The sequence below is a fragment of the Siniperca chuatsi genome, linkage group LG6 (genome assembly GCF_020085105.1).
Source record: "Siniperca chuatsi isolate FFG_IHB_CAS linkage group LG6, ASM2008510v1, whole genome shotgun sequence".
NCBI classification, from domain to species: Eukaryota; Metazoa; Chordata; class Actinopteri; order Centrarchiformes; family Sinipercidae; genus Siniperca; species Siniperca chuatsi.
In genome coordinates, this window is record NC_058047.1 from 15,536,248 (window position 1) to 15,554,400 (window position 18,153).

At 38.8% G+C, this 18,153-nt stretch overlaps 1 protein-coding gene across 3 annotated transcripts in view; it reads right to left on the reverse strand.

Moving 5' to 3' along the window:
- Positions 1–43: 43 nt before the first annotated feature.
- The window catches only part of pex5la (peroxisomal biogenesis factor 5-like a), a 100,070-nt gene continuing 81,960 nt past the window's right edge, over positions 44–18,153 (reverse strand). For all 3 annotated transcript variants that reach the window (XM_044200079.1, XM_044200082.1, XM_044200080.1), the window contains 5 exons: positions 17,058–17,128; positions 15,197–15,415; positions 12,314–12,479; positions 9,271–9,428; positions 44–6,107 (listed from right to left, as the gene is read on the reverse strand). In XM_044200079.1, the coding sequence (XP_044056014.1) occupies positions 5,906–6,107; positions 9,271–9,428; positions 12,314–12,479; positions 15,197–15,415; positions 17,058–17,128 (816 nt within the window). In that variant the 3' untranslated portion in view covers positions 44–5,905. The remainder of the gene's footprint in view (positions 6,108–9,270; positions 9,429–12,313; positions 12,480–15,196; positions 15,416–17,057; positions 17,129–18,153) is intronic.

Here is an 18,153-nt window from a genome sequence, read left to right on the forward strand (position 1 = left end):
GTGACTTTTTCTTTTATGAAAATAAAGACACAAGAGCATAGAATATATAACAACAGTTTATTTTAAAAGATTACTTTTATAGTGTACGTTTCAAAGGTGCTAATGCTTTCCTTGTGATTATACAGGGAGAGTAATATGCATTATAGTAGGTGTTTCAATACTGTATATAAAGTATATAATTTCTAAGTTCATTCATCAAAATATCATTTTATTCATACATGTCTGATGCATCAATAAATAAACCAGAACAAACTTTGTACACATGTTGAATTAAAGGAGTGAAGAAAATGTACACAACATGCACTGATAACCTTTTTCTGAACCCAAACCAATGATGCCATTAATAACATTTTGTAGATGCTTTGTAGTGTAAGAACTTTAAAGCAAGAAGACTAAACACATCTATAAATTGTTATTACCACGCTCACAAAGCAATAAGAAATGCTTTATAAATATGGAGAACCAAAGTGTTCAAAACTAAATACATAAATACAGGGTATCTGCAGGTCTTGAAAAGTCTGAAAAAAACATTTAACTCAGTTTCGTCAGGAAAGAAAAGGCCTTTGAAGGTATTAAAAAGTTTTACATTTAATTTATAAAAGTCTTAAATATTTTCTCTTGCCTGCTGTAGGCAGTAATAATAGTTCTAATGTTTTTGTATCTGTTGGGAAGCCTTATACACCTATAAACTAAAAGTGGGATTGTTGCGACAGAAGAAGATGACAGTTGTGATTACACCTGTAGCAAACACTGTCACCACTGCTAGCTACAGTAGCTAGGAAGCTCATCGTCTCAGAATGGGCAAGTGTCAATTTAAACAAACAAACAAATAAGTAAATAATGTACTTAAATTAATTCATTGTTTTTTAATTGGTTAATCCATCCATCAATTTCTTGACGGTTATCCAGATCCAGATTGGCCAGGTATTAAATTAAATTTTATGTGGTGTTAAATGTAACTTAGTGAACCCTGCAGAAACTCCGAAATAAGTAAATACAAACAAAATACATTACAAATACAAGATACATTAACATAACCATGAAACACTGGGGGGAAAATTATATATTTTGATAACTCAGCATCATTATGAAGTATTATTTCATTCTGCTTCTTTTCATTTTGTTCAATTACAGTTTATTGTAGATAATTTTATTTCATTCCAGCAGTTTTTTAAAATTTCAAAATGTCCTTTTCCTGTTTTTATTTCACAACACTATTTTCCCCAATGACCGTTTTATTTCATAATGCAACCTTTCATCACAAAGTCTTTGTCTATCAGACAAACAGGTCAGAGCCAGTTATGTGATTGGCTGTGGCTTTGAGCAGACAACCAATCACATAACTGGCTAGAATGACCTGCAATACACTCTGTTATTGTGAAAAGTCATAATATTAGGCTGAGTTTCGGATTCTTTCACACATTATTTCATGGTTACATATATGTAATTGATTTATTATGTTATTTTTAACACCTTGGGTCTCCATATATAAAGCATTTTAAGTAAATCTGTGTAAAATTGGTACTGAACATAATAATATCATTAATTAAAATGTTTTTTTTACCTGATTAGAGTCATTACATTAAACTCAAGACATTAAAGTCCACATCTGTTTACATGTGTAACCAGAACTAATGAAGCTGTAATGATTTACAGTATACAACATGAAATAATTAATAATTGTTTACAGTAGCTTTATGAATGCGCGCATAACAATTTAAGCATGATCAATTTTCAACACTAAAAGGCATTTGGTAACAACATAGCTTTATAGGCTGGGGTTACTGAAAGTGTTACCAGTACATTTATCATTTGCAGAAGTCATAATTACAAAATTTCTACAGAATATAACTAATTAGCCAGTTGTAGCAATGTGCCAGTATTCAAGCTCAAGCATCTAATCTCTCTGCCCCCCTGGCACACCCGCTAGTTCTATGCAAGAAAAACCATCTTGTGTAGAATATATACTGAACATATACATCACTTTTTGTCAAAGTTATAGATTTTTAAAAGTGCATTGTAGAAATATTGCAAGGAAACTTCATGATATATAAATTTTTTATACGTTAGTGGGAGAGAAAGAAAGCACTTTCATGTATTTCATGCATACAAATGAAAATACCATTCAAAAAAAATAAATGTACAGGATCTAGCATGCGATCAACCTCGATCTGTTCCTCAGGAGCATGCGTTAAGCTAGTTCAGTTCACCTGAGAAGGTACAGTAGTAGGTAGGTTCTACAAAAAAAAAACTGTTACCAGGCATCCTATCTCAATGCACTGCAGTACGATGTACACAGTAGAAGTTTAGATTTTAAGCCAGCAATTTAAGGTCTCTTTAAAAAAATAAGTTTTTCATTTTTAACACAACTACAGTATCTTGAAATGCAAAAAGTGAAGGCCTACAAGCTCATAAGAAACCTAGAGTTGATTTGGAAAACACAATGTAACAGACATCATGTTCTGAGTTTCTACAATTCACCGTTGACACAAAAGACAGCTAAGATGATCAGGGACAGAATATGTGTTCATTTTTAAAAATGGAGGGATACTGGCCTGAAGAATAACTCCCATGTCTTTCAACAATCTCTCAGGGAACTATTACAACTAGGTTGGGTTCATGGTTTACGGGGAAAAAAAAGTGGATGGAAGCTTGTCTTGGACATGAGGAGACATTTGATACAAATAAAATACCCATGGGGACTGCGCTCAACATGCTGGCCCAGTGTGCGTCTAGCTGGCAGCGTTAGCACATACTCTGTAAGTGACTGAGGTGGATGTCAACAGAAACACTTGGCTGAAACAGTTGTAGCTGTGCAGCTGTAACATAAATACAAACAAGACTAAGAGTCTGCAGCCATGCTAGCGGCTCTGTGAGGCTGTACTTAGGCTCAGTGATGCTCACAATGACAATGCTTACATGCTGATGTTAAGCAGGTATAATGGTATAATGTATGTCAATGTCACCATCTTAGTTTAGGATGTGCTAGCATGCTAACATTTTGCTAATTAGCAATAAACACAAAGTGCAGCTGAGGCTGATGAGAATGTCATTCATTTAGCATGTATTCAGTTAGAAATCCAAGTATTGGACACATTTTAATTTTGACCTGATGGTGGCACTAGATAAAAAGACAAGGGATCACCAAAGTCCAATTCATGCTGAGTGGGGCAAGAATATCTGTACCAAATTTCACGGCAATCCATCCAACAGTTGTTGAGATTTTTCAGTCTGAACCAAAGTGGTGGACCGACATCTACAAAGCTGTGCTGCTAGCATGACTGAAAATAACCTTTTTAGTAATTTAATGACAATGAAATATTCAACAGGATAGCACTGATGGACTACTGGATATCATCCATACTTTTTCAGTAAAAAAAGCTACACTGCCAATTTTTTCTTTTTATCATAATAAAATCTCTCAGACAGTGAATACATTTGCGCATTCACCTCTGCTTTGGCCTCATTGCCTTTGCCATTGTGCAGTTCACTGTCAGCACCCCTGATGGTTAGTAGCGTGCACATATGTGCTATGTCTCACTGGGTTCCTCTGCCTCCTTGATCTATTAAACATCATGGTTGTCCATAGAGACTCTCTGCCAACATTCTTGTTTAAATATCTGACTGCAGTAGCTACTCATCTGTTTCAGCCTGAAATAGCATCTTACTCGTTATATTGAAAGTACCAGTGGATAACTCATTAATGTAATTGGTTCAACAACAGTTTTCTAGTTGTCCAACTTAAAAAGGAGAGTTTCCTTCTCAAAGCGCAGCTAAGGTGACTTTCAAAGAAAACATATGCGACAGACTGATGAAATAAAACATGTATCTGATAGCAACGCTTGATGTACGACTGTGAATTCGGTGGGTGCAACTGAGGTCAAAGACATATCACTACACCGCAGGGTTATAAAACATGAAGGCTACACTTTAGGAGGATGATGTTTGTGTGTGTGTATCTGTATTTTTCAGAATCACTGACCACATTTCTCTCTTGAACAGGAACACTTGTTTTTGTTCTACCCCACTTTCCTTATGAAGCCCTTCTTCTTATACAGACCATGACATCAAAGCAGTGCAGTTGGGAAGATGAATGGCTCTCTGCTTTCCCCTGATAGCATTCTTTCAAAGCACAGAATCACCACTTCCTTTTTCTGTCCACTAAGGCAGACAGGGACAAACTGACTGGCAACATAAAATATGACCTTTTGCATAGGATCTGAGAATAAAAACGTACTTTCTACAGCACACCCAGCCTGTGGACACGCCTGTTAAACACCAAGGTGCTGAGCTATACAGTACAGCAGATTATCTATCATGTACTCTGTTGCACGGTGAGGAACGTGATGTTCACTTCACTGAGTGACTTTCAAACTAGCAACAGTGACGCAAGAGAAGCTGTTTGCCAAAAGGCATGTTTTAAGAAAAGGCTTTGCTTCTGGAGAAGAATTATCTGGAATAATTGGCTCCTGTCATTCATGTGTTTTGTGGATGCACGATAACTCAGTGTTTTGTATTATCATGATGTGAATTAAAATTTGCAGATGGTAAATCAAATGGCTTTTCAAATATGTGCGGCATTCCTCCCATGCTTACATAAATATTTAAATCATGCATTATGGCTGAAGCAAACTGATCTAATTAAATGTATGAGCTTCGCTGCCTGTGGAGGCACAGCAAAGATACAAATGACTGTATTAGGAAATACCCCAAGCTCTCTTAGGTCTTGGCTTGCGGCTACACATATTTTACCTGTAATGTTGTTATACTATACTGAAATTAATACAGTCAGGAAAATGAATCAAATGTGAGGGCTACTAAAGCCATCCCAGAAGGTAAATATGAAAGAGATATTTTTAGACCTGTAAAAACTTTTTTCACATGAGAAACTAAAAGTTTCCACACTAATGAAGGTTTTACAGATCAGTGCTGCCCAGCTTTTGTGTGTATTTCTCCAACTAGTCAGCATAAAGGGAACAAAGAGAAGCTAGGAGCCAAGACCAAAAAAATAAACCCAACAAAACAGAAATTACTGCCTCAGAAAGCTTTCAAGTTCAGAAGACGGCAGTTATTTAAAGAAATCAAAACCAGTCTGAAAATAGCTTTTTGTGTTGCCATAAAAATAGTATTAATAAATATTGTTGTTCGCATGCATTTGAGTAAGGCTTTACAACCTGGCTTGCACATTCCACTTGGGCTGGAAGTTATCTGTTTGTCTGAAGTGCAAAGGGAAAACTTCTAAAAGTATGTTAATTGTAAACAAGAATCCATTTATGAAAATGCTTATTCATGCAGTATCATTATTCTCCATTGAAAGAGGATGAAAACAAGCCAGGAACAGAATTTGGAGTTCCAGTTCATACGTGCAGTCTTTATCATTTGCTCACTAAATCCATCCGTCAGGAGGGTGAGACAGTCTTGAGTCTTTGAAGGTAATTGGATAATGAAACCTTTTTTTTCCCCTCAAGACCTCATCTTTTCTCTGCAAACAGCATGTGAGGGTTCCTCTGTGAGATTCTCAAACTGTCTGTCTGCCCATCTCTCCTGGCTCAGCTCTGTTCCACTGAATGAGTCAGTTTTTAATTGATGTGTTCTCTAAGGCATTGCCTGTACAATCTTTGCCCGTCCTTGTGCTCTTCAGGGAAATCACAAATTGCAGTGCAAATCCATCACAAAGCAGTCACTTCAAGCACTTGGAAGAACCTGTCCTCACTCCAAGGTACTTGGGCGAAAAATATAACAACTTTGATGACTGTAGATAATTTTGACGTGCATAAAAACTACACTATTGTCTCTAACATCAGATCCAATCCATCCTGATATGTGCACTTTGGGCTTTTGGCTGTTGGGTAGAAACTGAAGAGTAAGTGAAGCGGGAGATGCTATTGTCATTACCTCCCATTTCTCAAATGTCTAGGTTGAAGGCCCGCATGAGAAGATCCAGGTCACCAATATTTGCAGCCTGGAAAAGTTCGGGCTGGTCCATCATGGATAAAGCTATTCTCAGAGCAGCCCAGATGTTTCCAGACATCACCTGGTGGGACTGCTGGCGACTCTGGCTTTTCCTCTGAAGGCTTAAGGCGGTCAGGAAGTTCCTGGCCGCCTCTCTGGGGAAGCAACAATAACAGGAATCAGTTTGGTTTAGGGCATGCTGTGTGGGTTGTGAAAACTTGCAAAGGTTGATCCAACTCAGGCCCTGCACACCCATAGGACATCCAAACTGGTGATTTCACTTGTTTGGACTGATTAGACATCCTCTTATAGCCCAGGCATACCAGCATTTAATCTGAGCTAATTTATAATGTTGAATGACAGTTAGCTAGCTAGCTAGCTCAAAAAGCTATTGTGACTGACTAGCACTACCATTATGTTTCCAGCTGGCTAGCGTGTTAACGTTTGCTAGGCAGCTACCATAGATTACTCCATGTGTACATATCTATGGGCAGCTACAGTAGTTCACCACAAGTCCTGTTAGTCCCTATGTCACCAAGCTTCTAGCACTGCCTATTTCATGAGGATGTACTGATGAACTTTCTGGTGTGACCATTCAGGATTAGGTGTGTACAAACTGTGTTTGATTGACATCTCCATGACTTACTCGTTAGCTTTTTACAAACCAACTTACACCTTTACACCATTCTTATTAGTGCTTGGAGCAGAGGGCTAATCAGCCATAATATTGAAAATACCTGTGAGGGTGTACAGGACCTGTAAAAGTATACTAGTGATCTCACGCATTGTCTGCAATCTGCCCAGAATGATAAAACATTGTTTCTGGAAGGACATGTTGACAGGTGATATGATTCTTGTTAAGCTGTCATTTGCTAATTAAACTCTTGCTGTGAACTTTACAAACACTTAAATGTTAAGTGGCTGCATTTATGAGGTTTTATCCCATCCTCTCATTCACCCATAAATACCAATGGCAGCGAGCTACCACGCAAGGTGCTAGCCTAACTATTGGGTGCAAGCATGGACATGTGGACAGGGGGAGCTCAGGGAGCTGGGGGCAGAACCGCCAACCCTGTGATTAGTGAACAACCCGCTCTACCTCCTGAGTCAGCTACTGTTGTGCCTCCATATAATTTGATAAACTAGCAACTAAATGCTACGGTTTGTTGTGTCCATATAATTTGATAAACTAGCTCCTGTCACGTTGCTTGACTCGCTTCAGGAAAGTTTGTGAAGGAATAGGCTTATCATGTTTGTGTCAACAGAGGCACCCGTTCGTCGACTGTTAATCATATCACTTGTTAGCCTCAACCATCACTTCAACCCTGAGGGTATTTTCTTGTCTTTGCCGTCTCCAACCTGGAAGCAACTCTTCCATGAGGATTAGGTTAGTTACTCTCTCCTGAGATGCTGAGCGTCACTGCTTCTCTTCACCAAGCTAAGTATGTGCTCTTTGTTGTTTTAACATGCTAAATTCTTCTTCAAGTTTTATGGCGGTTGGCAATCAACGTTATGGTGCATTACTGCCAACTAGAATGGCGTGTGGATCGGGACTTTAACTGTACATTCACTAATTATTATATAAAATAAGAAAAATCACTCAAAAAACACACCATAATTACATTCTCTTTATCAAGTTTGTTCCCCTAAGATACTGAAACAACAATAGATAACACTTCTCTCTAGAACTTCTATGTAAAAGATCACGTAAATCAAACCTCATCTTTATTTCTTTAAGGTTCAGAGTCAGTTCTCTTCTCTCAGCATCATATTTTGGATAGTAAAGCATAACATTTTCTGAAGTTTCTTCTTGATCACATAATGCACATCTTCCTGTATTATGTTTTCCTATTTTACATAATGTACAATTTTAATCCTGTATGACCAAAACATAGCCTGGATATTATTGTTTGTATAATCTAAGTGAGGCAAAACTGTGCATATGTGAAAGGTGTTTTTTATTTTTATTTTGTGTGTGTGCGCCCTTGTCAATTAAAGCCACACTAACTGTGTGCTTTGGGCTCTGGAAAAAAGCCTGTTTTCGCTGCATGAGAAAATTGACGTGTGGCGTGAGAGCGTGTGAAAAGAGTCTCAAGGTCAATGCATGAGATTTGGCAGCTCTGCTTATATGTGACCTGATTTCTTTGGGGGCTTGTTTTCTTGAGGATGTTGAATAGCAGATGCATTATGAGTCTGTCATGTTACTGATTACAATAGCTGTGAAATATGAATACTCATGTTTGGGTATTATGAATGCAATGGGCTGAATTGTTTTTTTCTGCATATTTATTTCATTTTTTTGGTGCCAATTCACATAATCATTTCTCTGTAATAATGGCGTCATAGGAAGCTCAACAGGCTTTTGTCACACAAAAAATTATCATTTTCTACACATCTTTATAATCAGCCAAGCATTTCAAAAACAATTGGTAGATAATAATTCATAAGAAGAGATTGTCTGTCCGCTCCAAATCACAAATTTTGTGATTTTAAATTAGAGCTGCTATTATTAGTCAATATACAGAAAATTAATAAGCAACAGTTTTAATAATTGATTTTTCAAGCAAAATGCCAAACATTCTCAGGTTGCAGCCTCTTCACTGTGAGGATCCGATGCTTTTCTTTGTCATATATATATGATAGTTAACTGATTATATTTAAGGTCTGGACAGTTGAATGAAACAAGCTTACTGAATACATGACCTTGGGCTGTGGGAAATTATAACAGCCATTTTTCACTATTTTCTGACATTGTATGTGTGTTGACCAAGCGATTGTGTTGACCATCGTATAATTAAGAAAATAATAGCCTGATTAATCTATAATGAAAATAATCGTTAATTGCATCCCTAATTTGAATATGTGTGTATGTTTTGCTGCATAGTTGAAAGGATGCAGCCTGCTACTGAATAACAGGTGGGTTGCTGAGTTTAGATTTATTCAAGTCACTTCATTAGATTGTATATTCTCTTCAATGGCTGGAAGTGCTTTGTTGGGAAATGGACACACGGCAGCTGGTGTCTGGCCTGCACAAAGAAGAATCCACATAGTAGCTGATGTTGGTCTTGTATCTAATGTGCTGTTACTTGATAATCATCACTCCCCAGTCTATGCTGTTCTGGATTTGGTGTATGCTTGTAGTGAGTGGCGAAATCAGAGTGTATTGATTCCAAATATCAGCTCTGTACATACTCACTTCATTCGTTCCTTTCATCTTTTTGACTTTCCTCATGGATGCTGCCCTAAGTAATTCTTCTCCACTGCATCAAACACAAGAAGAAGCTTTGTCCAACGTTCCTATAACCCCAGGTCACTCACCTGTGTGCCCCCAGGTTAATACAGCTGATGCCCAGGTTGTACCGGGATCTGATAAACCCGGGCTGCAGTTCCAGGGCTCGCGTGTAAGCCTCCACCGCCTCCTCACTCCGGTCCCCGTTCGCCAGCGTGGCCCCCAGGCGGTTCCACAACAAGTAGTCCTGGATGGAGGGCGAGTGGTGGGGTTGGTAGAGGGATAAGCAATGTCAGAGAGTAACGATGAAAGATTTGTTTGTAGTAGTAGTAAAATTCACTGTGATGCCTGTTGTCAGATGCTGTCAGCCTTGATAATGTAACTTGCATATACTGGATGTATTTAATTAGTAAAACACACTGGAGAGTTCTTTTTAGCCTGAATTAAACTCATCAGCAACATATAATCAGTTATCTTTTTAAGTCTTAAATGCTTGCCACCTTTGAAAGACCTGATCCAGTAGCTGACAGTGTCTTTAACAGAGAAGTGCAAGTGAAATAGAGCTGAATAATCTGGGCTGCTACACAACACTCAGCCTTGGATCTGCAGTCACAGCATGACAAAGCAGTGTTAGAGATATAATTCGCTGGTTGGTTTTCCGATGCACAAATAACAATGAAGTGTTTGGAGCATTACACAGCACCCTGCTATGAAGTAACCTAACAAGGGTAATTTAAGGAGAGCTGAGTTACATCACACAGGGTGTCCTTGCCGTTGTTTCCCACCTGCAGGTAGACAGGCACATACAGAGGTCATGGTCTGCTACAGTATAGGGGTCCTTCATCTTTTGCTAAGCCTAGAACGGGATATAATTATCTCACTTTGTGTTCAGAGCTATTTTTCCAGCAGGGGAGCAGATATTACCAAGTCAAATGTGGGAGGTTGGATTTAACAGTGAGTAATATTCTTGCCGGCCTGGGAAAGCGCTCGGAGGACAGAGACTGATTTGCATGAAGGAGATGCAGAGATGGAAGAAAAGTTTGTTTTTTTTTGTTGTGTAAATGCATGCATGTATGAAAAATGCCCTAAAGTGTGTTTTTTAGTTTTCTGCGTAAATGTGTGTGTGTCTGTGTGTGTGTGCCCTACATCTTGCTCTACTCTTGTGCTTGATCATGAGCGAGAGCGTATGTGTGCCAGTCAAGAGTTCATGAGGCCAGATTTGGCAGCTCCTTGCTTCACATATTGCTGTGACAGTTTGATGAGCTTCATTGCAACTGTTTGCATGAGCTCTCCCCTTAATAATTGCTGCTCCATCTCTCTAAGGATGTGTACAAGCTTGAGGGCTTCATGTCGGCTGTATGTGTTCGCATGGGAACATGTGGTGTGTGACAGATCATGGTTTTCAAGTGTGTGAGTGTCTGCGTGTGTGTGTTTTTATCAGATCTTAGGCATTGAGTGTGTTACTCAGAGGCCAAATCAGTTTAGTGTCCAACAGACCAATCGTAGAAGGTAGCCAATAGTATGCTTATTATTATTAGTATTAGTATTATTATTCCAGCAAATAAATGCTCTTGCAACAAAGTAAAACAAAGTGCCTCAGCCATAATATCTCAGTAAGTTAGCTTGCATCCCGACCCTCCAAGATTATAAATTTAAGTGATTATAATGAATCCTATATTTAATGGAAACATAGTATATTTGACATCTGGCGGTCTAATATATTAACAATTGCTAATACATCTACAGTGTACTGTGGAAAATATCAAAGTATTTTTGCGAGTTTTCTGTTTGTCATTGTAAAGTAGCTATTCCAAGTATTTTGTGCATTTACTGAAAAAAGCTCATTCGGTACTGTATTATGATTCGTTTCAACAGTGAAATATTTGTGTGTGCGTGTGTATAAATGTATAATTTTTTGTTATTGTTGCTATAAACAATGGATGGGGTTGTCAGTCTATGTAACTACATATCCTTGTATAAAATACTGTTGCAGTACAGTTGTCATAGTTCCTGTTTTTTTTTTTTTTTTTTACATTGTTTCATTTAAAATGAAAAAATGTTTTGTATGAAGTATGTAAGTCCTTAGAGTAACACTATTTGAAGAGTGAAATCTTATTTCAGTAATTATTGATAACATTGTATACAGGGATATTTTTGACGAACATCAAACTATGAAGTGCTGCATGGCTCCCTGTAATGTAGTAACCTATCAACAGCCACTAGCGAGGATATTCAAATGAACCAGCATCCTCAGATTCCTGTCGGGCAAAAATGAGCAGTAACACTTTTGTGAAATGTATCAGCTGTGAATATCTGAATGAGCCTCTGATCATCCATAAATAGTGTTACATGAAAGGCTCAGAGTTTACATCATTGGCATAATAAAGTGCCAGCTGGAGTCAACCAGCTGTCAGACATGTTGTCTCTGCAAGTAAACCAGTGCATCCCATGTGTTCACCAACCACAGCTTACAGGCTGGCTATGAGATCTCTGCCACTGAGGCCCCAGCACATACTGAATGGCAGCAGAATTCTCAAAATATAGATATCTCAAAATTTAGAAAATGAAGTTGAAATATTTGCATGGCTGGATACGACTAGGTGTAGCTAATTGGAAAAGTGCTGTATTTTTTGTGGTGAACTGACCCCTTAAGAATGTGGTAATCTACAACACCAGTGCCATACTGTACTGTATGGCACTTTTGTGTTATTACTCAAATATATTCTTAAAGAAACCAATATATTATGTATTGCACAATATACAGGATATGGAAATCCTCCACATATTCTGATTTTTGTTGTATTACCTTATATTTCTCAATTTGTCAGTATACTGTATGCTTGTTCCAAGTGATGACAGAAAGTGATGACAAAAAGTGAAAAAATGGTGATTAAAAAAACAATGTGTTTCTCTGTTTCCATTTTGATTTAAGATGTAGATTTTCTTTTTTGCCTTTTACATTTACAATTTAGGTAATTTGCAGTTTTTTCTTCCATTGCTCCTCCCACTGAGGCTTGAATCGACTGAGATTATTTGTGCCTGCAGAGCATCTCTGCCTCTGATAAGTGTTTGTACGAATACAGCGCCACTCTGTCTAATCTGCATGTTTCCGTGTGTGTGTGGAGTTCCTACCTCAGGCCGCACTGACAGGGCCGTATTGAAGGCCTCCACGGCTTTATTGAACTCTCCGCTGACGTTGTAGAGCACCCCGAGGCCCGTCTGCAAATCTGGGTCGATGCAATCAGAGTTGTGCTGAACTGCTTCCAGGAAGAGCTCCTTGACCTCGGGTTGCAGGGAGCTGTGGACACACACACACACACACACACACACACACACACACACACACACACACACACACACACACCGAGCTTAGTGTGACTTAAGGCTGCTGAGTGAGCAGTCTTAAGATCGCAGAGCTATTATGTGGACTGTACTGCATGTCAACTTTTATTTTTAGATTTTAAAAAGCGAGAGAGAGAGATTAACAGGAGGGTAAAGGAGAGATAAAGTGAGGGAAAAAGGAAAGAGAAATAAAAGCAAAGAAAAATGCAGAGAGAGATGAATAAAAGATGGGCCAGGTGACAGAAAAAATTGCTTAGTATAGTGATGGGAAGTCTTGTAGTTTTCTACCCTTTTTTCACAAGTTAATGAAATGAGTAACTAATGAAATATTTTTGTATTTATTTTATGTTGATTAGTAAGTTTGTTTGTTCACATTGTTTTGTTTGTTCTGGCCAAGCAGCGGTTCTCAAAATACATTTTTGGGGCATTTTATATCTTAATTGGATAGCTAACAACAAAGCGATAACAGGAAATGAGGGGGGAGAAAGAAAGAAAGAGAGAGATGGGGAACGACATGCAGCAAGGGTCCATAACCAAACGTGAACTGGGGACGTTGCGGTTCATGGTCAGCACTTTAACCCACAGGCCACTAAGACACCCCCTGATTAAATTTTTTTCAACCATTAACCAAACGAGACAAATTTAAAATAACATAATAAACATTATTAATTCCATGTTTCTCTTCACCCATGTTTGTCATGAGTTACTGTATACATATAGAGTTTTTCCATGGGCCCGGGTCAGTCCGCTTTAGCCATGCCAAGTCAAGCCGTGATGACATACATTTCCACTACAGCCTCACACAGCAGGGGATAGCTGCTCCAAGCCGGACTGCTGTGCTCCTGCTTGGTAGCAGGATCGACCACGGCCGACCTGTGACGGTCTCCTCCCCTCAGCAGATAAACTCGTGTGCCTGCGCTGGAGACTAGAGAGAAAGCTTTTAAAAGTCTCAGCTCTCAGTACTTTTGTAGCTTCTACCTGAATCTCTGTGGTTTAATTTACTCCTGTGTTCCTGTTTGTACTTTCAGATATCTGCCTTATTTTACTGTTTACTGATTGCTTTCAGCTGTATTGGAGCTGTGTTTACTACTAATGCAGACCAAACCTTTCCTGCTGTTGTGGCTTCACATTAAAAGCTTTCCGCTGCGAAACCAGCGGGATGCTTTTGTATTTGTCAACGAGTTAGCAGAGCTTCAATAAAAACAGGTCTAATGAACCAGATATGGATGTGCTATTTGGTCAGCGGGTCACTTTTTAATATTGCAGGGAGGAATTGTACAAGCAGAATAATAAATGTTGGTAACCTAAATCTTGAAAGTCTTGCATCAAATCGCTCCTCCTTTATTGTTCTCACATTGTTCAGATTCATCCAGCTTAAGTTCCATTAAACACTGTTATCCCCTGTTATGCTTGCCCCCCTCTGCTAGAGAACCACTAAAGTGAAAAATGTAACAAATGACAGCTAGACAGCTACTTCTGCCTCGGTGTTCATTTGGTCCGTAGCTTTTGGGTAACGATAAGGATTGCCCTTTATGTTATATCTTAGTTTCCACTGGGCCTGTCATAACAAAGGGAGGGAGAGTAATGGAAAGTTAGAGGAGTGAGAAAAAAGGAGGGAGAACTGCAGAGAAGAGTGTAAGGAGATAGGGATGGAATAAACTGCAGAAATGAAAAGGATGATATTGCATGGATTAAAGGGGAGACCACAGTAATTGGGATGTACCTGTATCTCTTCACATTGACTAGACGATTAATGATTTGATAAAGTGCTGCTTTACCTTGGGAGCAGAATTAGGCCTTTTCAATCTGATATACCTAACAACCTCCATTTTTCTGGATTAAGATAACACAGACGGTCTGCCTTCCACAGTAGTGAGAGTGGTTTGACAAAATGAATACACGCAGCTCCATGTATGCCGTCTCGCCAGTGAAACTACACCAATACCAGCTGTGGTTGAGAGACCTTGAAATAAGTTTGTGCTCTCCCTGACAGAGTAATAGTAGTTTAAGTAAAACAAATGAGTCTGAAACGGCTGTTAAAGATCTTGTTTTTGAGTGTGCATGTAGCACATGATATACAGTATATATGTTTGTCAGCTACTCAATTACTGTGAGCTGTTAGATAACGCTGAAATTCAGTTGTCAGTTTAAAGCTCTTAGATGGGTCCTGCATCTTCACGTAACTGCTACAGATTATTGAATATTTTCTCTTTGATACTTTTGATGGCTATTTCATCACCTATTGTTTCAGACCTGCGGGGGACAAGTAACTTGCACGACAGGATAATAAAACTTGCACGACAGGATAATAAAAATAATCGTTAGTTGCCCACAATAATCTGATCCAGGCAAAATATAGAGTTAAAATAATGGAATACCGTCTACTTCCTCAACAACAAACTTTGAGCAGGGCACTTAACTCCCAATTGTTGCAGTGGCTTTTGCCCAGTGGCCAATGATAGATGACTTCCAGATGTGTACAACTGTTTGGACACTGGACATTGCAGGTAAAAAAGCATTTTTGCAAAAGATAAATATAGTTAAAAAATGTTCTTCTATCTGAGCAACCCTGTTGCTTGCAGTTTACAAAATACAGCTTAATGCTCCTTTCTTTGTTTTTATCAGGACTAAAATATTGTTGAACCGTCTGCCTATTCAGCCTTAATACTCCACCTTTCATGTCTGCCCATGTTGAGAGCATGAGACATCCTGTGTTGGGAGTTTGGCGATCCCATCAGGTGGGTCTTGCCCTTCAGCAGGTGCTTGTACTTTGGATTGTGTCGTAGCCAGCGGAGCAGGGCCTCGCAGGCATCATGGCGCATACCAGTGTTGGTCAGGCTCACTGCCAGAGCCATGAGGGCTGGGAGGTTGTTTGGGTGGAGCTCCAAACACCTGGATGGAGACAGGACCCAGGCATGGGAGAGAAGAAATGGTGTAAAGTGTGCACTTCAAAGGGAAATCTAGATTTGACAGGCATTAATTGGGACGGGCCAAAGCAAGGGAACATCAGGCGGAGGCTAATGATTTCTGGGTCCGGATGGATGAGCTGCACCTCTCCTGCTCTGCCTCTGCTGCAGAGGGCTAGGTTTGCATGCTGCCCTCAGCAGCAGGGGTCAATGATTTGCATTTAGGTTTACATTTAGGAAAAAAAAAAGCCCTTGGTGATTGTCCCAGAGCTAGAGATGGAAAGTGTGTTTGTACTGAGTGCTAAAGTTATATCACTGGTTATATCATTTGTACAACTACCACTAAGATCTACCCTGGCCTTTGTAATTGAAAAGGGGAGAAGAGCAGCACTGTGTTTGATGAACAACATGGATTAGTTAAGAGACTGGCGGGAGAGGCCAAAACAAGATTTAGCTTTCATCAAGATATTTTTCAAGCCAGATTTGCTACAACTGATGCGCCAACTTCCTTAAAACCCTCATAATCTCAGTCAAACCAAATTATTTCAGTCCCCCACTGTGATGTGCTGTAGGTGAAGATTACAGAAACTTTCAAATCCACTGTAAACTTACAAGGATGTGTTTTGGAGACAGAGCTCCTATGTTTTGAGCATCAAAAATGAAGCGTAAAATAGACAGAATAAGGTAAAACTAAGCAAAAGTCCTTTGTATATGTTAAAAAATATACATTATATAGACATTAGACAATGTTTATTTTCCATATGATTTTTTTTTGTGGTCAAATTCTATGTGGCGTTATTTAAGATAAAAACTGAACAGCATAATACGGTGCTTGCTTGCCAACTGAAGTGTTGCCAGTGTAGCAACAACAGGACTAATGCCAGGTAAACATCTAATCTCACTTCATACCAAAACACTCCCCTCACAGATGGGGCTATTACATAATAAACAAACTAAAATGTACACCTTGCAAGCTACCTGAGATCTGAATGGTGTTTCAGAATATGCACAAGTCTATTGGACTAAGTGAGATTCCTGCAGGAACTAAAAAATATATTATTCACATTAAATGTTTTTATTTGTTTATTTTTATTTCACAGAATGGACCGTCTATGTTAAAAAGGGAAGGATGTTTTTTCCTGAATGGCTGTCTCTTGTGTTTTCAGTTGACATGTCAGTGTTCACACTTCCAGATAGGTGCAGTGTTATGAAGTAAAGTGGGCCACCTTCTATTGAGGACTGTTCATACCCTGGCTCTGTGGTGTAATCACCATCCATGTGGGGTGTCTCTATTTTAAGATTAAAAATCGCAGAACGTTTCCCTCCAATCGCTGGTTGGTAAAGTAAAACTGTAAAGTAAAATGGTGATGCTATTCTTCTTTGGACTTTAAATATAACAAATCTTTACATCAGAATTTTGAGTTCTCTTGCTGAATAGCCAGCTGCCAAAAAGTTCATTAAAACCTCTCAAATTTCATGTGCTGGGCTTCATCTTTTAACATGACATTTCCACGGAGTCCCACTTGTGCAAACATATGGTGTCCCCGAGCAGTAACAGCCGACAGCTCCCCCAAGTCTGAGAGCGATTTTTGATTAAATGGGAATTTTATGCAGTTGTTTCTCCTTACCTCTGGAGGGAGACGATCGCAGACTGCTCGTTCTCATTTTCAGCCTGGGTGGTCCCCAACACTTGCCAAGCCTGCAGGGAAACAAAATGCAGGTAACAGTAAACAGCGGGGTGGAAACCTGGACTGTATAGCTGGTTATTCTCCATGGGCTGAAACACCGTTACAGTGGCTCAACAATGTCTGTCAGACACAATGAGTGGGATCTAGCAAAGAGCGAATGATGCCAATGTTTCAGACACAACAACGCAGAGGAGCTACCATGCATTTAAACATTCAGAACACCATAGAATGTAAAACCTTCATGAGGTCAAACAAGGACACATGCAGTTATGATTAAAAATTGGCAAAGTGTTAAGCTTGAAGGGTTGTCCTTAGATACTCTCAGATACTCAATTAAAGCCATATATTATTCAATGAAGCTATTGGAGATTACTTGCTGACACACTGCTTTATATCTTTAAAAATTGAAGTGATAATTTAGTGGAGGGCTTATCATTTATTTAGAGCTGAAGCTTACTTGATTAGTTGGTCAACAGAAAATGAATCAGGCTATATTTTGATAATGGATTGTTTGTCATTTTTACACTGAAAATATTTGGGTTTCAGACTGTTGGTCAAACAAAACAACACATTGAAGACATCACCTTGGCCTCTGGGAAATTGTGGTAGGCATCTTTCACTGTTTTCCTACATTTTATAGACAAAACGAATTAATCGTCAGATTAATTGATGAAAACAAAAATAATCATTAGTTGCAGCCCTACATTTATTGGAAAGAACAAAGTATGTTAAGTGAACCAGATAATGGATATCATTGGAGCTGCATTGATTACTTTAATTATCAGTAGTGTTCAGTTAATTGATGAATTGTTTTGTCAGAAAATGCCAGAAAACAAAAAATCACTTTCCCATAGCCCATAGCATTTTTGCTTGAAACATGGCTGAAATTATTAAATGATCATCAAAATAGTTGCCAATAAACTTTTACTCTTTTGTCAATCAACTAATAGAGGAAAAGACTAAATGTCTGTTGAGTTGTTGCACAGTAAACCTTGAATGTGACCGCATGGGAGGCACTGTGGTTGATCTTTGTGCC